This window comes from Arthroderma uncinatum, assembly GCF_011692745.1.
Source record: "Arthroderma uncinatum strain CBS 119779 chromosome Unknown scaffold3, whole genome shotgun sequence".
NCBI lineage: Eukaryota > Fungi > Ascomycota > Eurotiomycetes > Onygenales > Arthrodermataceae > Arthroderma > Arthroderma uncinatum.
The window spans coordinates 4651728-4676239 of record NW_022983865.1 but is presented as its reverse complement, the minus strand read 5'-3'; the positions used below and the strand labels follow the sequence as shown (position 1 = coordinate 4676239).

Below are 24512 nucleotides of genomic sequence, written 5' to 3'. Positions count from 1 at the left end.
TACACCTGTTGTCCCATGACCGCCAACAGCTCGTAAACATCCCGCGTCACATTCACAACTCGGGCACCTTCCAGTTTATCAGTTTCTGCCACAGTTGGCGTAAAGTCAGACCTGTTGCTCTGCCACTGGCTTGAGCTCCACGGGTCCAGTGTCGCCATCCGGAGAGAGCAAGTGTCCATAGTGTTCCTTGTACCAGGGGTAATATCATCTAATGAAACCACAGGACCCAAATTAGCGTGTGCACTCTAAGAAGCAGATTATGGATAAATCCCAGAGGTAGTAATAGGGTATATACCTGGTCTCTTAGGGTGATCCACGCAACATGCTGCCAGCTATTGGCCGCGCGGATACTGGCAAGATAGCTCTGGTGGAATCGCAGGTCCGGTATGGGAGGCAGAGGCGCGCGTCTCGGCCGCTCTGGCTTAATTGCTCGCTCCGGATTCACGACGCCGGTCGAGATACTTGCAACATCGGGGTCGACTCCGTCGAGACCGTCGAGGTGATGTTGGTCTGTCGGCTGGAAAACGTGATCTCGTGGGCCATATACGGACGCAGCCTGGATGTTGTCCGCTATGCGCGCGGATATATCATCCATTGTGTGATGTGTCGCAGTTATCCAGTGCCGTGCTGCCTTCTGCTGTGCTGTTTGCTGTGCTGTCTATGTTGTGTCTATGTTGTCTATATTGTGTATGAAGTTGATATTCGGAGTTTCGGTCTGGCATGTTTGCTCTGTTTGCTCTTTCATCCTCGAGCTGACATGACTAAGCATCCTTCCTTCACCCCACCAAGATCCTTCTATATAGAACATTTCGCCGAACACTCCTCCGACATCCTCAGAACAGACAAACAACATCAATTCCTACCTGCAAAATGGCCGCTGCTCAGGGATACCCGCTTCTATGCCTAGAGAATCCTCTTCTGGGTACGTCTACCTTCCAATTGTTCTCCTGGGTGAAGCTGTTACTGACATCTTTTCATAGATATCCAGGGAGAGGGGTATGTGCCTCCACGAAAAAGAAAACCCCTTTCCCACCAATTCGGCCCCGTTTACTAATATGTCTGATATCTAGAGATCAATCGACTCTGGATAAGTATGAGGTCAAGGAAAACGATGCAATCCTTGCCGAAGAAAAGCACATGGGCCTCTACGAGGACTTGATGCAGAACCACAAGGCCAAGCTGATTCCCGGAGGAGCTGCTCAAAACACTGCCCGTGGAGCTCAGGTATGAAGTCTCTAACCTCTAGAAGCTAAAAAGTATGTATTCACGCGTACTGACTACTCTTCTATAGTACATTCTCCCCAAGGACTCTGTCCTCTACATTGGATGTGTTGGCAAGGACAAATACGCCGATATCCTCCGTGAGTCCTGCGCAAAGGCTGGTCTCCGAGTCGAATACCGAGTGGATGAGGTCCAACCCACTGGCCGCTGTGGTGTGATCATCACCGGTCACCACAGATGCCTGGTGACCCATTTGGCCGCTGCCAACGAGTACAAGCTTGACCATCTCAAGCAGCCCCAAATTTGGGACCTCGTCGAGAAGGCCAAGGTCTACTTCGTCGGTGGCTACCACTTGACCGTCTGTGTTCCAGCAATCCTTGCCCTCGCTGAAGAGGCTGCTAAGAACAACAAGGTACGTATTCCCTGGTTGATTTAGATGGAGAGAATTATAGAATCTCAGGGGGCTAATATATGACCTAGACCTTCATGCTCTCACTCTCCGCCCCATTCATTCCAGCTTTCTTCAAGGACCAACTTGCTTCCGTTCTCCCATACACCGACTACATTGTCGGAAACGAGGCCGAGGCCCTCTCTTTCGCCGAATCTCAGAAATGGGAAACCAAAGATATCTCCGAAATTGCCCAAAAGATGGCTAAGCTCCCAAAGACCAACACCAAGCGCGGTCGTACTGTCATCATCACCCAAGGCACCGAGCCAACTATTGCCGTCGTCTCCAGCGAATCCGGCGAACTGAAAGTCACTCAGACCCCTATCCGCAAAATCTCCCAGGACGAGATCTGCGACACCAACGGCGCCGGGTAAGCCGTAAACCCCTTTTTTTGTTTCTCTGTTGACAATCGAGGCCTGTATAACTGATGTTTCTACAATAGTGATGCCTTCGCTGGTGGACTATGTGCTGGTGTAGTTGAAGGAAAGTCTATCGAAGAGTGTGTCGATATGGGACATTGGCTCGCCAACTTGAGCATCCGGGAATTGGGCCCATCGTAAGTTCCTCGAAAGGATAGGACTAATTTGAAAGCCCTTGGACTGACCTGAGAAAACACAGTTACCCATTCCCACAAAAAACCTATACCCAATAAATCAACAACCCTTTTGACATTTGCCTAGGCTCAACCCTGTGTACCAAATAAACGGGTATCGGGCTTTTATTTTGATTTTTACTTTCCTAGGGGACTGACTTGTATCAACTCTCTCCATTTGCTCCCGTCACAAGCAACTCGACTATACCTACCACCTTTCAACCCAAAACCGACCACCTGCTCGACTCAACAGCTACAAGATTAACCGGACTCCATGGGAGGAGGACCGGGCCTTTTATCAGGGCCTTTGATGAATCTTAGGATATTTTGACGACCAATTTTTTTATAAGAAAAAGTAGAATAAGACAGTTACACGTTTTCAACAACGAAATGAAAATATACATGAGATCAGTTGACTTCGTTAGTGTGTCCTTGAGCTGGTCATGGAAACTAAAAGCAATTTTCGGTCGAAACATGGCGGAAAGTAATTGGAGACGAAATAGAGACAGAAACGAAAGTACTTTAAGTGGGTGATTTAAGACAGGAGTATCACTAGTAAAATTGATGGGCAGGGAAATTTAAGCTGTTTCCCACTCCAAACAAAAACCCCTTTCGAGGTTCGTGTTGACTGCCCAAGATCACAATGGACTCGCTATCGTGAATATTAAGGAGGAAAGGCTAAGTTTTCTTGAAATGTGCACGAAGCTGATATATCCTCATAATTCCTCCCAGGGGATGCCTTTTTCCGGTTCCAAAGTAACCCAGAAATCATGCAAATACGACCACGAGTCGGCGTCTCGGAGGAGGGACTGCAAGGACCTGACAGTCGCAGGCGAATGGTGTTCAGTATCTATCCCTTATCAGTTAACGACCCTTCTGATAAACACGGGTTAGGTGTGTCGAAAACGCGTTACAGGTCTAGCCTAGTGGAAACAGTTCTAAACGGGCTGCGAGGAAAGCAAGCCAAATCTTGTAACTGTCATCCGCATTGTCCATTCGGTGGGGTTTGCTCGCCTATGACTCCGGCATAGCTCATGGCAGATTCGCGGTTGCCCCGGTAAGGGTAAGTCATGCTTCCAGGGTACGGGGATGAAGTGAGCAGTTGAGGCAATTGAGGCTGGTCGTAATGGGTAATGTACTCTGATGGTTGAACACCGAAGAAACTTGTCCCATTGATGTAGCTGCCTGCATTACCGAGACGCGGTGTTTGCATGTATGACAAGCTACTAGGGAATTCATCCACTGGTGTGGAGATGAAGGAGCTTGAGTAAGGGAACGCTGATGAGCCGAGTGAGCCTGGGAACGGGGAAATGTTGTTTCCGCCAGATGGTAATACCTGGGGGGATGCCGCAGGTATGGCGGTCGATGGTCGGCTTGCGGGAGACATAGCCTCGCCGGGCTGAGGAGCAAACGCAGTGTTCATGATACTTGGAAGTGGTGGTCCTGGCGAATAGCACTGAACAGGAGTTGGGCCTTGGGTACTTGAGAGAGTGCCTTCAAATCCTTGACGGACCATATTTCGGCGATGATTCGAATTGAGCGAGGCATACGATGGCATTGGGCCATCATCACTGTCCGCTAAGCTCTCGGCTGGCTCCGATTCAACTAGATTGTCGACCATTCGATGCATTGACACTGAACCCGAGATAGAGGCCCCGTCCTCCAACACACCAGGAGCGGGAGGCGTAGGCCTCTGTATCTCATCTCGATCAATGCTTGTCGACGAAAGTGTATGACCATGGCCACGGGGTTGGCTGCGAGGGCTTGAAAATTGCGGTAGCCCTTCCTCCTTGTAAACGAACAACTTTGCATCCTCCTTGTCCACCATTACAATTGGGATCCTTTCATGTATCACGAGATCTAGACCGTCAATTACAAATTCACGGATCCGAAACAGCATATCTGTGTTACTGGAGTTTGATGTTTCTGTGTGCAATTGTCTGGGTTTCGTTGCTCCGTTGGGTCCAAGATAGCGGCGCATATTACTCTCGTGTGCGAAGGGTTTGAACCCAAGGGTATTCTCATCTTCTTCGAGGAGGTAGTCAACTGCAGGCAGGTTTACAACGTCGAAGGTTGAGGTAAGAAGAGTCAGTGTGTTGGCGTAGCTCTTCCACAGTTCCTTGATCTGAATACATAACGGGCTATCCTTTGCTTCAGGCACAGATACCAACTCTTGACTGTTGACGAGCAGCCAACTGCTGTAGTGGCGCAAGGCCGGGAGAATGGAATGGGCAACAGATGTCACTTTGTCTGCAGAGCACTCAAGTTCGGCTAGAATAACCTGAAGGAGCGTGAAAAAGAACTTAACGTTCAGCCGTTGAAGAAATACCTGGGCGTTTAAATCCTTTGCGTGACTTTCAGAGGCGATGTTTATAAGAGCAAATTTTTCCAAAAGAGACGGCTCAAGTACGTTTTCCTTCAAGTCCACAGTCACCTGGCGCATGATCTCATTCTCGCGTTCCTCGTGTTCGGGAGAGTCTCCCTGATAACACTGGGCATGGAGATAGACGAATGAATTCACCAGGGCAGACTGAAGATCCTTCGAAGTTGGCAACGTCCCCTTTTTCTTGGACAGCACCTTTTTAAATTCCTTTGTCAAATTTTTGTGCGCGTTGGGGTGAGGCTCTTTCGCCGAGAGGGCTCGGTATAGGTAGTATACCGCATTCAAATGTTCCTCGTCAGCGAGGGCTATGACGGCGAACTGGTTAAATGGATTTCCGGAGTCAGGGTTAACCAACGACGCCATCGAATAATTCTTCGTAGCACGCTCCCAGTTCTTCTTCGTTTGATCTACCAGTTCCGTCTGGTAGTAACGACCGAGATCTCCAAGCCTAATAAGAGTAGCATGACAGGAGGAGAGGACCGCCCGTCTTAGTTCTGCGCTTAGCGTATTGTCCGCGGCTGAGTTTAAAGGTTCCTCTTTTTCGAATAGATACCCCTTTCGCCTAGCAACCTCTTCGAATTCCGGGATATGATAGGCCTTGAAGTCCTCCAGCAAGTGGTAAATGTATTCTTCGTAAAACTCCTGGCTAGACTTGATGAATTTTGAGTAGCGGTTCAGAAGCTTGCGCTTTTCGACAGGCCGCTTTTTCCCGCGTTTCTCGTCTTCCTGGATGTTCGATAGCCATTTGCGAAACCGCCCGTTAATCTCTAGATGCGCGTCCCAGAGCCCGCCTTCGATCTTCAGCGCATTCATCGGAGTACGGACATCAGATCCCTCTGGGCTCCCCACGGGCCCTCCATTTCTCAATCTGATATCTCGTATTCCTGCCCCGAGGATCTGGAAAATAGCAAGCTGGCCTGAGACCCGGGTTTCTGCCAACAGCCGCTCAACTTCTGCAAAGGTCGGCTCTTTCTCCTTCAGCGCGCAAATCAGATCTGCCTTGCGTCTTTCAAATGTTTCCTCTGCGTTCAAATGACCGGCTGCATTCTGAGGCACCGATGCGGCCATCATTTACCGGTTTTAGTTAAATGGAAAATGAGTAACGATACGCAGAGCGCGCCGGGCTTGCCTGGACGTGGGCTCGAGATTCCGGTGACGTTAAGCTGCGCAATGCGTCCGGGGGTGACGGAGGGCGTGTTTGGTGGAGCAGCGTCGGTGACTGGCGCCCATGGAGTGTTCCAGCTATATATCCATCTGAAATCGCAGATGTCCTGGGCTCCTTGGACCACAGACTCGCCAGTCCGCGATACCAAACAGTGAGAGATCCTTCGGTCTCGGAATGCGATCACTTTGGCGACATTTTCCTTTAATTTATGTCACGTGATGCACCGCGTTTCGCCTTCATAGAGGGAATATAGAGAAGAGTATCATTATCTCATTGTTATTTATATAAAGATCCAAAATGGCATTTTAGATAGATGTGGTTGCTACATTAGTTATCCTCATATCTTCATATAAAAATAAATCCGCCTCCAAATTGTATAAGTACAGCCCTACAAACGACCCTTGAGGGCACCAAATCCATTGACATTCAATAACCTGTCAGCTTCGGCCTTTTGGGCCTTGATCTTAGCCATTGCGGCATCCTTTCTCTGCTTGTTTTCACGCTTGCCCATCTGCTGGAGATGAACCTCGTCTGGACCATCTGCAATTCTCAGGGTGCGGATATTCGCCCACATGTTGGCCAGAGGAGTATCCTGACAGACTCCCATGGCGCCGTGGGCCTGTACGGCACGGTCGATGACGGCGAGGGCTACCTGGGGTGCAAGAACCTTGGCCTCGGCAATTTCCTTAAGAGCAGCCTTTGCATCTGCACCGTCAATACGAGCAGCAGCATTGAGGACAATCAGACGAGCCGAATCGATTTCGAGGCGCGACTTGGCGATCCATTCAAGAATAACACCATGAGCAGAGAGGGGAGTGCCGAAGGGCTTCTTCTTCTCATCGTTGGCACGGGCAATCATCCATTCGAGGGCACGTTCGGCAGCACCAATTGCGCGCATGGCGTGATGGATACGGCCTGGTCCAAGGCGGCCCTGGATGATTTCGAAGCCACGACCTTCGCCGAGGACCATGTTAGAGACTGGTACGCGGACGTTCTTGAAAGAGACCTGTCCGTGACCATGGGGGGCGTCATCAAAGCCATAAACATGCAGCATTCTGTGTATCGTGACGCCTGGAGTTCCAGCAGGGACTAGGATAACCGATTGCTGCCTGTAGGGGTCCGAGTTGTTGGGGTCAGTCTTTCCCATGACAAGGTACAGTTTGCACCGTGGGTCACCAACACCAGAGGACCACCATTTCTATATATAATAAGACAGGTTAGCATATATGGCCAATCCATCGTAATCCATGGTAATGCTATACCTCTCCATTAAGAACATATTCATTTCCCTCACGACGGATGTTAAGCCGAATGTTTGTGGCATCACTCGAAGCAATATCTGGCTCAGTCATTAAGAACCCAGAACGGATCTTTCCTTCAAGCAAGGGGTCTAGCCATTCTCTCTTCTGAGCCTCGTTTCCGTACTTGGCCAAAACTTCCATGTTGCCAGTGTCAGGAGCAGCATTGTTGGTAGCCTATATTCCGCCATGTCCTCATGTTAGCTAACCTAGACTATCAAGAGAGTCACAAAGGCAACGTACCTCGCTAGCAACTCTACTCTTTCCTAGTATCTCTGCCATCAGCCCATATTCCACGTTGCTGAAACCTGCGCCCTCCTTGAAGTGGTTCTTTGGTAGGAACATATTCCATAGACCAAGCTTCCTAGCCTTGGTCTTGAGCTCTTCTATGACTGGAGGATGTTTGGTGAATCTGGCTTCTCCTTCGCCTAATTGGGCCTGGAAGAGGGTGTCTGCTGGGATACATTCTTTCTCAACGAACTCTTCAATCTACAGCCAACGTAAGAGTTAGCAACACGGATTCCAGACGGCAGAATTACACACCAAGGGATTACTTACAATATCTAACGTCTTCCTTGCGCGCTCACTGACGAACGGCTGGATGAGAGGGGGGATTCTGGAAGAGGCGGCCATTGTGGCAGGTTGATAGGCGTGAACTTGGCGATAAAGGCGAGTGCGTCTTGCTGAGATTTAGTTGATGACGATTCGAGAGGGAAGGCTATATATTAGCAAGAGATAGTGATGTGTCTAAAAGGAGCGAGAGAGCAAGCTCGGTTCCCGGCTAGATGTTCTGTTGCTCTGGAGGTTTGGACGAAGGTTGAGCGGAGTTGCCGATGGCCCAGCTCCCGAGCCGAGGCTCAACGCTCCCCACACGGAGCTATACAACGACGGAGTATAAGAACAGTATAAGAATAGTATAAGAATGGTATAAGTATAAAAGTGAGAAGTAGGGTATACTTGAAGTGTTTGTCTAAGAAATATACAACAGGGACTTGGAGGATACGGTAAGAGTTCTATTCAAGGCACCAGATTCATTGCATACTACTTTTAATCACGAAGAATTATAGACTACCATGAAGAATGACTTCAATGTGTCCTTGGTTTCTTCGCCTATTCACTCACAGCAAATCGACTCCTGGCTCGCAGCCTAGCACCATAGTGATAGAGTGCAAACATCCCTCCAACACACCCAACCGTCAGCCACGCCAGTAAGGTAACCCCATACACAACCCCAAGATTGCCGAAGAGCGGCCCAGAAAATAAGATCGCTGCGGCTGCGACTGCGCTGCGGACGAGGTCGTTACCGGCAAACAAACTGGCAGCGTATTGCGGATAGGAGATGGGGATGTAAACAAATATACACTGGATGACAATGAAGATGCCCACTGTGAACACAACTACCCCAATCGCGGAGGCTATCCAATGGACGTCTGAACGGCATGTCCAGCCAAAGAGGAACAAACCTACCGAGGCCAATACCGAAAAGTATATGGCTGGGATTAGGCGGCGTTCTGGGTATTTTAAGCCGTGCGCCTTGATTTCTGGCTCAAATACTAGGTATAAATAAGTAAAGTATAGTACGATTGCCAGTGCGTTTGAAACAGAAATGGTTAGAAAGACAAGTCCCGTTTCTCCAAGGTTAAACTCGTAGATCCCAGTGTAGACGATTGGGAAGACTTCGAAGAACGAGTAGTAGATCCCATAGACAAGGCTGGTGTACACGTTTGCAAATAGGATGGCTGGATCAAGGAACATGATCTGATATGGTCTCCACGCAGCTTCGACAATGATCTTGGAGACTCTCATTTTCGCCTGTTTAATTTCTGACTGAGAACTTAGTTTTGGATTTCCCGTCAGCTTGCGTAGCCTGGCGGCTCTCTTCAAGAGGATAGTATCCCCAGAAGTTTCCGGTAGAAAGAAGAAAAGAACCAGAAAGACAGGGCCAGAAAATATGAGTATTTCCCAGAGCGACCACCGCCAATTCAATGCTGGAACACTGAAACCTGAAATCGGCGGGCCTAGTGCTGGACCTACAGACGCGAAGACAACCCATATCGCTAAGGCGTAAGGGAGCTTAACGAAAGGGTACATATCACCGAGCGAGGCACCTCCAGTTGCCAAACACGGGCTTCCGAAAAACCCTTGCAAGAACCGGAGTGTTATGAGCCCTGCAAAATTATCGGCAAGAGCTGTCGGTAGACTCAAAATGACGAACAGCCCGAAAGTCACGATATAAGGAGGGTTTCGACCAACGATGGGCATCTCACTAAGGGGAGAGAATAACATTGGCCCAACGCCATCTATTCTGGATTAGAAGCTGGTATCACTCCTCTAGATAATGGTGTAGATATAGACTTACAGCCAAGGACATATAAGGAGAGACCCAAGGAGGCAACAGTGGTAGAAACGCCAAAGACAATTTGAATATCTGGAATACTTGAAGTGTATATGGAGGATCCCATATAGACGGCAAATGTATATGTACTGCAAGAGTTAGGACGAAGCCCTCTCGAAGAGGAAATATAGGTATGATAACTCACAAAATTTGGGCTGCGACTAAATTTTTCTTAGTATTACTCCAGTTCTGTGGGTTCTCCTGGTCATCAGGGGAGTACCAATCTACCAGGACAATGCCATCCGGGGACTCCTCAGGCATAATCGGGGTATCGGTGACTTCATCCTTTATCGCCCTTGAAGGAGTCCCCTCTAAATCAGAATTTGTTTTAAGAACGTTGGGCTCAGGCTGCTCATCATTTTCGACTGATCGGCTGTCGACACCGGCTTTGGAGTTCGGTGAAGAAGAATCAGGATCAGGGTAAACCGTCGGTCCTTCAGACGTTCCATTTATCGATTGAGGTCCAGCTGCGTCTGGCTTACGCTCCTCTAGCCCAGATAGCGTGCGTTCAGAAGTGTTAGATGACAGGCCAGAAAGCTGGAAACCGGGAGGAAGCTTGAATTCTAGTTTCTCTTCCGGGTATTGCAAAGTGCCCGGGAAAGCATATCGTAAGAGCTGGCCGGCAACACTATCTCGAAAGAGGTCCGCCATCTTTAGTTAGTTAGGGCTTCGAGATTCAGTATAGGTCGTGTGAGTAGAGCTTGTGCGTTAGGAAAGGAGGCAGCAATGCCTTGGTGAGAGAGAAAATGACTTCACTTAAGATACGGAAGCTTCCATTAAAGAAGGTGTATATGGGGAAGAATAAATAGTAAGGGGAATCCGATTTGAGTAGAGGGCAACATTTTTAACATGTTCATCGAGGAATTTGGAAATATATCAGGTTCTTATAGTAGGCAGTTTATGCGAAAGGGCCGCCTCCATTCCCGTCGACTTCCTAGAAGCCGAAGGTAGTCAAGCATAGTGTTGCACGTAAGAAGACACAAAGATATGACACCGTGAACGTACGTCAGCGGTAAGGTAGATATCGGAGTTCATACCCTGAGCCGGCTTGAGAGCTCAATTTGGCCCATCCGATTCAAGTATTAGCTGCAACGGGTATACCGACGACCGCATCTTTTTGGACTTTATAGGAATTCCCTATAAATAGAACCTACGTAATCCTTTAGTGTCTCGACAGAAAGATATTCGTGTATAAACAGTCGTTTATGTATGGGTGGCTAGTGCCTTTTCAATGAATGTTAAGCGGAAACGGACATTATCACAACCACACGAGGCGCGAAGCACGAATGGCCGGACATCAAATGTTAACCACAGCTGTAAGGCTACCTATGGTAAAAAATCGAAATCTTTTCCGTGGAGTTAATTAGCTGTGTGACGCTGTTAGATTTCCCACGCGGTGTTGAACAGCGTACGCCGGGTCGGCCGAATTTTGGTCCTAGGAGTTCCGTTGAGTGACTCCTATCATACCAAGGCATCATCCTAAACTCTATAGATACCAAAGAGTCCTTAAATCTGAAAGAGCTGTTTTTGTCGATAAATTCTTGACTCCGTGTGAGAGTAAACGAAATCCAACGTAGATGTACCAAAACAATCATCATGTAAGGCGGCGTAAAAAATTATACATTTGCCCTTAAAAATAATCTATAAAACTCCCTTTGTACTGATCACCTCGCCTTCCTTCCCAGCAACTCTTGCTGTGGCATCTTTGATAGCAACCGCCAGTGCCTTAAAGGCAGCCTCAGCACGGTGATGGTCGTTCTCACCCTTCAGCACATCGACATGTAAAGTGACACCAGCCGTATGGGCAAAGCTCTGGAGCCCATGGGGGATCATCTGAGTGGTAAGGTTGCCAATCTTTGCATCCTTGAAGTCGAATACACCAGCAAAGAAAGGGCGTGATGAGATGTCTATGACTGCACGCGCGAGTGCTTCGTCCAATGGGGCATAGGCACTGCCGAATCGTTTGATTCCCTTTCGGTCTCCCAAAGCCTTTGACAGAGCTTCTCCGAGCGCAAGGAATGTATCCTCGGTGGTGTGATGGTCGTCAACTATGGTGGAACATAGTCAGCCAGCAGCCGCAGAGAGAAGTAACCAGCGAAGCAATTGCATCAAGTCTTCCGGAATAGGGTACTCACTGGCCAGGTCACCAACAGTTCGAACCCGTAGACTCCAGCCCCCATGTTTGGCCAACGCATGTAGCATATGGTCTAGGAACCCAACACCGGTCCATACCCAGATATGCTGTGAGGGGGAAAATTGGCATGCATGGTGTTCGTCTTTTTGACCAGGGATGCTCGACGAGTCGAAGACCTTGTGGCTATCGGGTAAGACATCGAGCGGCCCGCCATCTATACAGAGTGATATCTGGGTTTTGGTTTCCTTCGTGAACCTCTCCACGTACGAGCTGCGTAGGTCCGCCATGACTCGATATATTGAGGGGAATGGAATGAAATGTCAAGGCAATCAAGGAACCTGGCGATCAATTGCGGAGATGCCTGGGATATTTATTAGCCCAGCGGCTTTAGTTTAGCGTTGCAGGGGACGTTGCAGCTTCGCTTCCTCGAGGTTTACTTAGATTGCTCCTCGAGCGGGCTTTTTTTTGATACAGCCGAGGGGAGTCACGTGTTGATAACCAGTTCTTGATGACTAAACAGTTTAACAAAACATCGCGACGACATCAAGGAAGACGAGAGATGGCATTTTCATATTTGTTAGGTCGTGGGTAGCCACCTACTAGCTCTTCGTGACGAGGGCTTCTTCGTAAGAAACTGAAACTGAGGTCTGCTCCAACGCTGGTGCCTGGCTCTTCCAGACGCCGATGTTGAGCCTATCACCTCGAAGGATTTATAGAGTAGCCGCTCAGAAAAGTTGCATTAAACACTTTACCCGTGGAATAGAGAATCATTGAATTATTCCAATTTACCAGCCTCCTGCATAACCTAACCTAGCTGAAGCCACAAACAATATTGTCATAAACCAATGCGCAATAATGTTGAACGCCAGCACAAAAACAAAGGATAACCAGAAAAGGAAGTCATGAATAAAGGTACACAAGAAAAAGATGCTATCAATACAATGGAATCGTTACGAGGTTGGTGGGGGCCGTAGAGAAAGAAAATTCTCATCACCCGAGTTAGACTGGCTCGTCTCCATCGTCAACGGTGTTCTCATTGCTCATCTTGTCATAGGACTTCTTCCCAAGAGCCTTCGCGAAGAGCATTTGTGGCTTTCCAGCACTAGTAGAGAGAACATGAGAGTTAGTATTGATGGTCGGTATTATCAAATTGTAGTCGGTTATTCGTAGCATCTGACTTACTTCTTAAACATCTTGCCTTTCAAATTGCTCAACTTCTTGGTGCAGGGACTCATGATTCCATCTGACGGGGAGATGTAATGACCCGATTGCCTAGTTCACGGTATATTAGCACAAGCCAAAATAACTCAATACAAGGATAAAAGCATGGCAAAGTGAGGAGCGATGCATGAATACATACTGTGAGTCGCCATCTATCTTCTCTTTCAGTACTTGTCTATGGTATTCCATGGATTTTGTTGTTGCGTCTTTCAAGTCTGCTCCGCCGTCCTCGACTCCAGAGTGTGATAATGGGAGGTGAGTGTTTGTTGGACGGTCGGAGAGCGGCTGCTGCTTAGATGGGCTGCTGAAGTTGGATGCCATAATGTGATAGTCTGATCTGTTTATGAAGGGGTATAGACTTGAAATGGCCTTTGGAGAGTGTGTTTGTAGAATTGGGGTTCTTGTGTTTGTAGAATTGGGGTTCTTTGGTATGCTGGGGAGGTTGTTTATTCTTGGAAAACTGCGTCTCTTTATATATCGTATCAGTCAGCAAGGCAAGATCTTAGGTCAGGCTTCTTTGTTTACATCCACGGGAAGTAGGAGAACTTTTCTCTCCGCCCAAGGGAGAAATGTCAAAAAGACGACAGGGTATGACTCCGTAATTTCTCTTCACATGGGTCCTTGATCATCCTATCAAAGGGCGTAGGGTGGATGCGGAAGGAGAGAGATCATGCTGTCTGACGTTATAAACGTACCTTCTATTTGCTTTTTGTGAGGTGAAGATTCTGCACGTAATAATCTTCTCTCTGACTCGAACTTATCTCAGCGATCCTGTAATAGTTGAACGCGCGTGGGAGTTCGATATGTCAAAGGAAGTTTTTTATGTTGACGTTGTACCAGATAAGGTTGATAGGCGATAGTTTCCATGGCAACAGCCACATTTGCTGACTCAGCAGTAGCCACGACGCATCCCAGTTCTATCTCTAAGGAGGAAAACCATGGGAGTAACGGTAGTTTAATAAGATTCAACATGCTATCAACGATGCTATAGATACATTCATGTCGCTCGCAAATAAATCAGTATGATACAAGATATCGCTGCTTCCAATGGTAGATAAAAGTTCATAAATATAAGAGTTCAAGTTTCGTCAGTCGTCGCTAGTCTTTCAGGCCTCGCCTTCAGATTCAGACTCATGTTTCTCCTCGTTCGTATTCTTCACAGCACGTTGCCTCAAACCAGAATCTGAATCGGTCAACGAAGCAATACTGCTGGGAGCAGAGATCACAGCAGAGAGGGCGCGTTGCGACTCGATGGGGAACCCTGAGCGTTTCACACCTCTATCCGGGGTCGAGGTTCCAGACGTTGGAGTGGGAGGAGAATATGCAAAGGTGGGATTCCCGACTTCGTAGTCTGTCTGTTCTGATGGGCTCCGTTGATGATGCGGGTGACTGCGGTGGTGGTCATCTGCATCATCTCTACTTAGCATGGATGAGCCTACCCTGCTAATCGGCGGCGGGCTAGGGCTTGCGGATGCAATCGGCGAATCGTAAGTAGGCGACGGAGAGCGGAAGCTCCGTGTACGGGTAACAATGTTCTGAACCCTTGGGAACTCCAGATACGGCGCCACCGAGCTGCGAGAAAATAATACTAGGCCAAAGCAGATGAGGACAAAGATACTTTGTATCACGGCAACTCGCTTCTGGAAAACGAGTTCGTCTGCAAGCACACCCAGTTGGGCTGCTACAGAAAATACTTCTCGATGGTATTGCTGGCGTTGCTGCTCAAATTCGATAAAGACAGAATGCCAGAGATGATCATATTGTTGGCGAAATTCCTTCAACTCCTGTAACACAGTAGAGTTAAGGTTTTCTAGGAACGCGGATGTTTTCGCGAGTTGGCGTTTTTCGACCTTGTTGAAGGCATCCCGGAGGATACGGGACTGCTCTTCAATATATAGTAAGGATAGTGTAGAGTTTGACTCTAGCATCTGGAGTCGCTTGTTAACCGACTTGAAGAACGATTCTTGGGTAGATGGGTTATGCGGCGGCGAGGCAGGGGGTGGCGTATTGGCTCCAGCGTTCATCCTCGTTGGCTCTGTATGTGAGCCATTCGCAGTGATAGACGAGCTTGTAGAACTGCGCCGAGGTTCTTGTCTATCAGAGGCCATGGACGCGCCGGTCGAAGAGCCAGAACGTATGTGTTCTGCAGCACTGAGAGAGCTTATTGATCCACTTGAAGGTGCAGCAGGATCGTCTCCCGCACGACTGGCAGTGGGGGGGTGTCTTTCGATATGGGCAGCTTTCTCTCGAATAGCACACATTTTGCCGGATACCAGCCCGAGCAAGATGCTTTCAGTTTCATTCCTTTCCACGAAACATCTCAGCTCCGTCAATTCATGCGTGGATAGGTTGGAGAGAGGAACCAAAGAGATATCCACAGTCGCTTTAGTGATAGAGATATTTTCCGGTATTGCTGCAAGTTCGTCAAGCCTTTGCTGCTGCTGTTGTTGTTGCTGCTGCTGCTGTGCTTCTTCTAGCTGAGCGTTCACGTCCTCCTCCTCATCCGCCCTTGCAGCCTCGCCATCATTTTTGTACTCCTCCATCATAGTGGTACCATGCACCCTAACCAAGCTGACAGGACAATAAAATTCATTCGCGTAATGTGACAGAAACTCGATCTTCAGATACCTCGCCCAAATAAGGGGATTTTCCACGGCAAATGCCTGAACCTGGCGGGAATTAGCAGCTTCATACGTTCCTAGAACGCGCCACTTATCTGCTTTAATAGGATATCGATCAGACACGCTGATCCGAAAGGAGCGAAAGATGGAGCTGAAAAATTCGTAATTGGCTAGCACCACTGTGTCGACAAGTATGTCGTCGCATAATTCTAGAATAAGGAACTTATCCTTTGCTCTGCATTCATTCAGCATGTAGCTATCTTTATTTTCGTTTAACACGGCGGAAGAACCGGTGCACTGCGGGTTTGTTTTCAAGATTGTTGCGGCGCAGTCAAAGGATGCATAGTTGAACCGCTCCTTACAGGTAGTTCCTGCATGTTTCCGGCGGCCAATTCCCTTACGCGGAATATTCTCGGCATCCTGACCAACGAGCTCAAAAGCTGGTTGAGATCCCTCACCAGCTCCATTGCGGCCCCCAGCACCAGAACCAATATCGGGAGGAATTCCACTTTCTTTCCGATCCCACGACGCAATTCCCGACTCGTCTGTTGAGAACCCTCCAAACTCCAGGCCAATCTCTGGATCCTCACCCAGGCCCTCGAGGGGATCATTAATCTGCGCTGACGAGACAGGCCTTCTCCTCACTTGCGCGCCATGCTCACTACCCCTGCTGGCACCTTGTCTATGTCTTCGCATAGTTTCTGCCGACTGTCCAACCTTGGCCAGATTCTGATTCTTCCATTCTTCAAAGGACAAGAAATTGGAATTATCTAGCGGCGAATCTAAATCGGCATCATCTTGCTCTTGACCATGTCTGCTCCTTTGCTCTGCATGGAAATCACCCATCGCTCCACCATCTTCCCGCGCAGAAGCGCCTGTGTGACCTGGCACCGATACCGTTATATCTCTGGCATCCAGATATACACTGGTAGAGGTAGCTGCAGATGCCATATCGACACTTGTAGTATGCCGCATCGGCCCACCGGCAGTCCATCTCGTTTCCAGACAGATTGGATATCGTATATACTCCGTCCCCAAATCCCCAGCGGGTGGCGCCTGGCAAACGGTATTCGACTTATCCGCTGCCATCAATCTCGACTCAACATGCGAATTATGAGAGTCCGTGACCGGTTCTGCAGCACAGACTGCGAGAAAGGCCAGGAATGCCGACGTGATTCGATCGGTACGCACCCGTTTACGCCAGAGTGGCGAAGGCTGGTGCCAATGCATCGTGTGTAGGGTGACTGTCTCCCCCTCTCCCTCTCCGTCGAGCCTGTATAGGGGTGTGATTATAAACCGGCTCGCGTGTAAATTTGGCAGTGTGTGCGTTATGTGTCCTCGAGATATCTATTCACAATTTCTAAAAACGGGCAACAAAACGCCACGGTTAGCCATCTCTTCATCTCATCAGCGAGTAAAAGCCCTCATGCAGAGTATACGCACTTCATTGCCCATCAACCGCCTCGTTCGTGTTCGCCGTTCACTCGTCGTCCGGCCCTCAGGTAGCAGGGGAATCTGATCCCACGTCTGGACATGTTAAAACTCTCGTCCCCTTGCCTAGCTGTCCTGATCCTCCCAGATCCCGAATGTCGGGCAGGTTTTCTTCTCGATGATCCTTATTTGACAACCCCCTTGTTCAGACACGTTGCTGGAACTGTCGGTGTGGAAAAAGAAATACCACGTAGGCCTGTTGCTCAAAGGGCGTTGGGTTGGGTTGGAGGTTGGGCGCATTTAAGCTTCATGAGCCGCGCCTATCTTTAGCACTGACCTTTACATTTATTTACATACATTTACGAGCATTGAACGTATGGCGGATTAACCATGACTGAGATGGCTATAGATTATACATGCTTTGCGGGTGGAACACTGGCCAACAGCCGTGCCTCTACCGCAGCCGTGAAGTATCGCTCGTCGTCCCTCGAAACAGAGCATTCACGCAACTCATACTCCCCTCTCAGTATAGCATCTCGGACCGTCTGAGAATGGATTCTAAAAGGCACTATAAGATAGCTGACTCCTGCAAACCACGTCTAAATGATACTGTCGATGCTTTGCCCTCAGGTATTCGGCGAATTCTTTACGTTTTAGAATCGGAACATGCCCATAAAGGTAGCCTACGTAACAGGCCACAGAACCAAGTAAACCATCATCTAAATCCGTATCATCCAGCCATTTTCCGATCAAGGAATCTAGAAGTATATGTAGTGGTAGGATAAAAAGCCATCTAGCTGTTTGCTGTTTTCTGAGGATGACAGCTCTCTGTAGCAATGTCAGAGAGCTCGACGTCCCAGTCGGAAGCAGCCATGAGAGCAACGATAGAATCAAACTGGCCCAGTCTTGCGTTGCGGTTCGAGAATATAGCGACAATATTACGTGTTTACTCTACGTCTACAATTCAGAATATAATAGGAAGCAAATATCCAGCCATGGAAAAGTTCTGTTTTATTTAATCAATTTTATCAATCGTCCCAACCATCCATTCTTCCCCTCGGCTCCGTCCAATGTAACAAAAACCCGTTCAGAATTCGCCAATTAAAAAAACCACCCTTCCCCAACTTCCTTCTTTCGAACAGTCTAATAGGGCAGCAAAAGAGATAGTACATGTCCCTTCTTTCCTTCCAGAAAAACCATTTTTTCGCGTTTAGATATGAAAATAGGAAACACGACAAGAGAAGAAAAGAGGGAAGTAAGGGAGGGGGATAATTTTTTTAAAAAAGGGGGAGGGTTGAAATTATTAATAACGGAGAGGGTCGAGATAGGTGGAGGTAAAGAGGGATTTTCGAAAAAAAAGAGAACGAGGAAAAAGAACAATTTGGTAAGGTGATATTCTTCCATGGCTTCATTCCTATAACGTAGCCGTAACGTTCCCTTCCACTTCCCACGTTGAGTGGTGTGGGAAGTGGCTGCCAGGGCAAATCGATGCGCTGACACGAACCTTCGTCTTTCCATCTCTCCCAGGTTGGCAGATGCTTGCTGCGGGGAGACCCAAAAGAAAAACCATCGTGTGTCCCTCTCAAGATGAGAACAAAGCGTAGCGTGCATGCCTGAGTATGTGTAATAATAATGATAATAAAAATAAGACAAGGAAATAATAATAGTGGTGATGTGTTGTGTGCGTGTGAGGCAAATGTGATGGCAATTGGAGCAAGAGGAGGGAATTATATATGAGCAAAGGAAAAGGAAAGGAGAACTAGAATGATCTGCAGGAACGGAGAAGAGAAGTTTGTCAACAAACGCCGCAATTGTGGTAACCCCTTCGAATCTTTCAATGTTCAACACTGCTTCAAAATGAAGCTACGCTCCGCCAGGCCGACCCATATTTGTTGGTAGCAATAACAAGGTAAGTTATATAGTGTACAGGGTAATGTTTGGCGACGATGGTCCAGGCCAGGCCAGTCCACTCCGGTCTAGTGCAAGAAGGAGGCGGAAAGGTGGATTGATGGATGTCGTCGTCGTGATGTTTCGGTCTCGCGATGCTCGTCGGGGGTATTCGATTTGAGGATAAAACTGGTGAAAAATGCATCGCAGCGAGCCGATAGAATAGTAGACAGGTATAAGAAATGCAGACCGGACCGTTGAGTATAGATGTTAAAAAACGTAAAAGGTGGAAGTAAAAAAGTTCGCTAAACTCCGACAGAATCCCGAGGAAATGAAATAAAAGGAAAAGAATTGTAATATATTATCAGGCTGTGAAGAATTGAAGTCGTTGCGTCATCTTGAGAGGGGCGTGAGGTATAAAAAAAGTAGCTGGTCGTGAGATGGAAAAGGAAGGGAGATAATGGAAGCGCTAGGCTTCCGAAATAGGGCGGACTACGGGTGTAGGTCCTGCCAACCGCCGACAAAGTCGAATTCGTCATCAATCACTGCTGGGGAATAGGTTGGAATCTGGGGGTAGATGTGTGCTCTCTTTGGCCTGATGGTCTGAGTGTTGTCGCGGCGCCAATCCTTGCTCAGCATGTATGGTTGAATAGGCTGCTGCTGGTAGTTGTGTCCTCGACTATCCTTTGATTGGAACTTCTTCTTAGTCCAGGTGCCGTGATCGTACTGTGTTTCCTTGCGCCAGGTGGGAGTCTTGCTCTTGGGAGTCGAGGCGACACGATGATCCTTTGCAGGCGACACGTTCATACGCTTCTTGCCCAGGGCAGCCCACTTGTCAAGAATTTGGTTTTTCGACGGAGAGTGACGAGCCGCAGCAACAGGAGTGTTGCTGTTCTCGTCTAGGATGCTCCGTGGCTTGCTTGGGGTGGACGGCGCAATCGCCTTCTTCTCGTCCTTGACGATGGGAATTGGCTGGACGTTAAGCATGGACGAAGGATCCTCGATTTCAGAAAGACCAAGGCCAGTGATATCAGCAGAGTTGCTCTCCTTGCTCCAGGTACGAGAGTTCTGGGCTTGGCGGCTGCGAAGGCGAGCCTCCTCGAGTTCAGACTCCTCCTCATCCCAAAGATCACTCCAGCTCTTCGATACTTGATCGGAATTGCCCTTTCCAAAGACCAAGGACATGGCAGGAATAGGTCGAGCTGCAGAAGTAGGAAGAGACTCGCTGATGGGTGCAGGGCGTGGAGCGTTGCGGAAGGCAGATTGACGGATCTTCATCGACTTGAAGGAGGCTCCCAAGTTGGAATCCAAGGTAGAACCAATGGATGGGGACACAGCATGCATGGAGTACCAGGAGGCACCATCCATTTCCGAGGCGGGGAAGAGGTCCTCACTGTAGCACTCGGTATCAGGGATAACCGAGAGACGACGAGCCTCCTGATGCGGGGAGATCTGCAGGGCCTTTGCCCACGGGAACGAATCTCCCTGGTTGACCTGCGGAGTCTGGATGGATGGAGTGCGTAGAGGTTCACGGTAAGCACTGGCGGCAACGACGTCACGGTCCTCGGTGCAGAACTCATCAAGAGACTCATCATCGGTGGTGAAGGTGACGGCACGCATGATCGACTCTCTCAAGCCAGCCAGCGATCTCTTCTCGGGGTCCAAAGCTATAGAGTGTCTGAGCACCTCGAACGTGTCCTGGGACATGTTGGGGAAGATGTCGAAGAGAGACTGTCGGTCCCGGGTGTAGTCGCCGAAGAGGATATCGGATTCGGTTGGCGTAACGAAGGGATTCTTTGCAAACAAGATGTTCAACAGACAGATGCCAATGGACCAGATGTCGGCTTTGGCGGGAGAGTATCCAGCCGCAGTTGGCTCGTACTGTTCCGGGGCCATGTATCGGTCACTGCCTACACAAGCCTCGAAGGACCAAGGGCTGCGGGTTGCCAGGCCAAAGTCTCCGAGCTTCATGGAACCATCTTGGCAGAGAAAGATGTTCTCTGGCTTGATGTCTCGATGGTAGAGACCCTTGGAGTGCATGAAGTCAACACCGTCGATGAGCTGCAGCATGAAGTCGCGTACATGCTCGGTTTCCAGTGGCCCGCGGTTAGTCCGGATGGCTTCGTACAAATCACCCATGGAGCAGTATTCGAGAACCAAGAAGACGTGAGATTGGGTCTCGAAGGAGCTGACAAGATTGACCAGGTTTGGGTGTTGACCAAGCTTCATGTGGCACTGCATTTCCTCGGAACGCTCATCCACGGACAGGGGCGAGGCGGAATCCGCAGACGAAGGCTTGGTCAGGCACTTGATGGCGACTTGCTCTCCAGTTAAGGTGTCATTGGCCAGGAAGACCATTCCAAAGGAGCCATGGTTGAGTGGAGCAACTGTCTGGAAACGTCCATCGAGGAGTTTCCCCTGGATAAACTTGTCCCGCAAGCAATCCATGACGATAGTTAAGCTGGACTTGTGGAGACGGGAAACGGATCGTTAAAGGACGAGCTGACGCGAGCAAGGGAAGCGAACCCGGATAACCGACGAGGAAACAAACAAGAAAGCAAAAAAAGAAGAAAAGGAAGTAGAAGTGTGTCGTTGATCAGGCTGTCATAGAATAAAAGATTTGAGAGGCGTAAGATTGATGAGTGTTAGACAAAAGGAAATAGATTCGCCGTGTCCGAGGACCTGGTGGGAGGGATTTGCAGGGCACCTCCGTGATGCTGGAAAATGAAAGAAGTAATGATCGTTATGACTGCATTTGAGCGATGTGCCGAAGAACGAAGCTCTCGTTGCCGGAAAATGAAGCAAGAAGATGAGATGAGACGAGAAAGAGAGATAACCGGTTGGTTGTTGAATTTGATCCTGGTTTGGAGTTGAGTAAAAGAAATAACGCTTCGTGCAAGGTCGTGAGGATAAACAAGAAAGAGACGAGAGACGGGAGCGTATTATCGCTTGAATAGGGTGACTGGGAGGTTCAAAAAGGCGTTGCCTGCATCTAGTCTGGCGAGGAGAGGGGGGTGTTTCAACACAGGCTCAACCTTGATGACGAGTCACGAAATTCAGCGATAATATGGTCCCAACGTGGTCAAAGTGGGGTTGTCTGCAGTCTATGAGAAAAGGCCAGCTTGTCGGTCAAGGCAGCTGTGAGACTGAGATATGGAACGGGCAGCAGGCTCTCGATGTGGTTGAGGCAGCGTTGTCAGACGAACAGACGCTGGGATCGAGATGCTGCGAGATTGGCGGCGGTTATGTAACAGGGAGACGAATCAATGCGTGACTATTGATTCAGACTCGGGCAGAGCTAGCATGCTACGGCGAGGTGGCAGTGGCAGCTGGCGGCGTCTATGTAGTTCGAGCGGACAATATATAGGTGAGTCAGTCGGTCGAGTCGTCGAGTCAGCGAGTTGGTCAGGACGAGACGAGAGGAGGTAGTCGGAGAGTCGGAGTACGGAGTAGACGGAGGGACGGCGGTAGAGAGGAGCGAGGGTGGAAGTGGTGGAAGAGATAGAGGTAAGATAGAGAGGTGGTGAGAGGTGGTGAGAGGTGAAGATGAAGGTGAAGATGGAGGGAGAAGGAGTCGTTAAAGGAAGAAGCGTGGAAGATCGGAGAAAGCGCCAGCAGGAAGGGGGATGACATAAGCCATGCCCAACTGGGACTAGCGGGGGGCAAAAAAGAGCGTGGAGCGAGGGCGGAGGCGGTGAACACCCGCTAGTCCGCAGCCTGCATGACGACCTGGTACTTAAGGTACTTCCGTCTGCGCGTGTTTACAGTGATGACGAAAGTAGCTGGAAGTACCCCTGGCGTGGACGCAAGAGAACCATGTGTCAGTAAGGAAAGTCACTTACATAAGCCGTAAGGTACTTTATGTCAGGAACCACTCCACTCAACTACGACTACACTACGTGTTCAGACAGATATACAACAACAGAGACAGATACAGATACAGAGATAAAGATATACGGATACAGAGAGAGAGATACGGATAGAGAGAGAGACAGATGAGAGATAGAGATATTGCCACGGTCAGCATGGACGCAGCAGGAACTAGCATCCGCTAGAGTTGACTAGCATGAGGCCCCCTGCATGAATGGGAGATTTGACCATCACCGGCCATCACAACTTCCTGACGGTCGACGGCCTGCGCGGGAGTACAGAGCTCTGATGTACGGAGTACACTGTGTACGATCTTCACACCCCGCACCTCGACCTCGACTGACGACGACGACGACGGCCACTTTTTAATGCGAAACATGTCGTGTCTGCCGAACTGCCTCCCATGACCCGAGCATATCGACCTGTCTCGCCTCGACAGTCTCGATTTCTTGTGCTGTTTCGAGTACAACAACCTCTTCTCTGCGAAGGTTATGCGTTGGAAGAACTCTGTCAGTTGGGGGTTTGGCTTTTCGTCGCCGGGCTTGGATTATCTAACCGCCCGTCAACCATGTTTATCTCGCACCAAACTGGCTCGATTCGAAAGCAAGACGACGAGGGCTGCCATCGGACAAGGTTCTGCGTTGCCGTGTTGGGATTAGGATCTCTTTTTTCTTTTTTTCCTTTTTCTTTTCTTTTTTCGTTCTTTTTTTCCTTTTTTTTGATACTGCAGGAAGAGCCACTCAGGGCTGCCCAGCGTTGCTCCTGATCTGGGGCGAGCATGACGCCAGCATCGAACCACGGATAGGACCACTCCAGTCGACGGGTTGCTGGTCGCGGTGGGACCTCCGGCGCCGTGAGTGGCTCAGGTCAAGCGATCCCCCAGACGCCAGACATGGACACGGCTTATCTCAAACACACCCACCACACCATCAGGCCCTTATGGCAGAGCTTCTCTGGGCGAGCAGGTTTCTGGCGGCAGCGGCCGTGTGACCTCCAGAGCTCTGTCTCGGTGGAAGGTTCGGCCTAGCAGGTGAGCGCCGGCGTGACTGGTTCGTCCTGCCTTCGAGTCTGTGGTACTTGGGCCCGCCGGCAAGGTTTTTCTACGTGCGACGAAAAAGGCACACACCTTACGCTCGGTCTGGTCTGCGACGGAGTACATACATTACTGTTTGTGGTCGTGGTTGTCTGGCCTCTCTGCATAACGAAGGCCCTGACGCACATCAGCGGAGTCCCGTATGCAACATCCAGCCAGCAAATAATAAACAAACATCATCCGTACATCGTAGAGACAAGAGGAGAAAAAAAGGAAAATGCAGAACTCACCGCCTCAACACAGCATCTCGACAGAGCCAATGACCGGACTCGCTGTCTTCTTCACAGGCACCTTGTTGTCAAGGTGAAAATTTTTCTCTCTCCCTATCCTCCATCGCACGGAGTACAGACCGGCATTGTGATGAACAGGTTTAAAACAATTGCTGGAGTTGGAATCACCTGTCCGGCCGCTCGTCATCGCTTGCCGTCTGTCATATGAATGTTACTCGCATGTCTCATAAGCAGGCTGCACCACTGCTAACATCTAGAACAAGTATCATGATGACTCCTTGCTGCCCAGCGCTTACAACTGCGGCATTCATTTTGATCCTATATCCAATGTCCTTCCCGGGCCGTGAGAGGACCCTGAGAAATGAAGCCACGTCACGAGCCTTGCATCTGAATCGTCACTTGTACCTTTCTTCCCCCCTACTACCCACGATGTAGTAGAAGGACCAAACGCCCATCCATGCCCGAACAGACAGACGCATGCACCGTCCGCAGTCATTCCATTGATCGTTCCATCGGAACCGCT

At 49.2% G+C, this 24512-nt stretch overlaps 9 protein-coding genes across 9 annotated transcripts; 1 reads left to right on the top strand and 8 right to left on the bottom strand.

Moving 5' to 3' along the window:
• Positions 1–52: 52 nt before the first annotated feature.
• GIQ15_05186 (uncharacterized protein) lies at positions 53–595 on the bottom strand (the record flags this gene model as incomplete). The annotated part of the gene is made up of 2 exons (XM_033552603.1): positions 53–85; positions 296–595. The coding sequence occupies 2 exons, from the start codon at positions 593–595 to the stop codon at positions 53–55; spliced, it is 333 nt and encodes a 110-aa protein (XP_033406333.1).
• Positions 596–870: 275 nt separating this feature from the next.
• On the top strand, positions 871–2229 carry GIQ15_05185 (adenosine kinase; the record flags this gene model as incomplete). The annotated part of the gene is made up of 6 exons (XM_033552602.1): positions 871–922; positions 981–996; positions 1071–1224; positions 1292–1633; positions 1702–2039; positions 2112–2229. The coding sequence occupies 6 exons, from the start codon at positions 871–873 to the stop codon at positions 2227–2229; spliced, it is 1020 nt and encodes a 339-aa protein (XP_033406332.1).
• A 1011-nt stretch (positions 2230–3240) lies between these two features.
• GIQ15_05184 (uncharacterized protein) lies at positions 3241–5715 on the bottom strand (the record flags this gene model as incomplete). The annotated part of the gene is made up of 1 exon (XM_033552601.1): positions 3241–5715. One exon carries the CDS (start codon positions 5713–5715, stop codon positions 3241–3243), a length of 2475 nt encoding a protein of 824 aa, XP_033406331.1.
• Positions 5716–6197: 482 nt separating this feature from the next.
• Positions 6198–7740, bottom strand: GIQ15_05183 (acyl-CoA dehydrogenase family protein; the record flags this gene model as incomplete). Its single annotated transcript, XM_033552600.1, has 4 exons — positions 6198–7007; positions 7072–7284; positions 7351–7596; positions 7666–7740. The coding sequence occupies 4 exons, from the start codon at positions 7738–7740 to the stop codon at positions 6198–6200; spliced, it is 1344 nt and encodes a 447-aa protein (XP_033406330.1).
• A 477-nt stretch (positions 7741–8217) lies between these two features.
• Positions 8218–10153, bottom strand: GIQ15_05182 (Benomyl/methotrexate resistance protein; the record flags this gene model as incomplete). Its single annotated transcript, XM_033552599.1, has 3 exons — positions 8218–9407; positions 9467–9591; positions 9648–10153. The coding sequence occupies 3 exons, from the start codon at positions 10151–10153 to the stop codon at positions 8218–8220; spliced, it is 1821 nt and encodes a 606-aa protein (XP_033406329.1).
• A 990-nt stretch (positions 10154–11143) lies between these two features.
• GIQ15_05181 (imidazoleglycerol phosphate dehydratase) lies at positions 11144–11923 on the bottom strand (the record flags this gene model as incomplete). The annotated part of the gene is made up of 2 exons (XM_033552598.1): positions 11144–11550; positions 11638–11923. The coding sequence occupies 2 exons, from the start codon at positions 11921–11923 to the stop codon at positions 11144–11146; spliced, it is 693 nt and encodes a 230-aa protein (XP_033406328.1).
• Positions 11924–12635: 712 nt separating this feature from the next.
• Positions 12636–13178, bottom strand: GIQ15_05180 (uncharacterized protein; the record flags this gene model as incomplete). The annotated part of the gene is made up of 3 exons (XM_033552597.1): positions 12636–12738; positions 12819–12908; positions 12997–13178. 3 exons carry the CDS (start codon positions 13176–13178, stop codon positions 12636–12638), a joined length of 375 nt encoding a protein of 124 aa, XP_033406327.1.
• Positions 13179–13963: 785 nt separating this feature from the next.
• On the bottom strand, positions 13964–16708 carry GIQ15_05179 (Sad1/UNC domain-containing protein; the record flags this gene model as incomplete). Its single annotated transcript, XM_033552596.1, has 1 exon — positions 13964–16708. The coding sequence occupies one exon, from the start codon at positions 16706–16708 to the stop codon at positions 13964–13966; it is 2745 nt and encodes a 914-aa protein (XP_033406326.1).
• Positions 16709–19288: 2580 nt separating this feature from the next.
• GIQ15_05178 (serine/threonine-protein kinase ksp1) lies at positions 19289–21244 on the bottom strand (the record flags this gene model as incomplete). Its single annotated transcript, XM_033552595.1, has 1 exon — positions 19289–21244. The coding sequence occupies one exon, from the start codon at positions 21242–21244 to the stop codon at positions 19289–19291; it is 1956 nt and encodes a 651-aa protein (XP_033406325.1).
• Positions 21245–24512: the final 3268 nt, after the last annotated feature.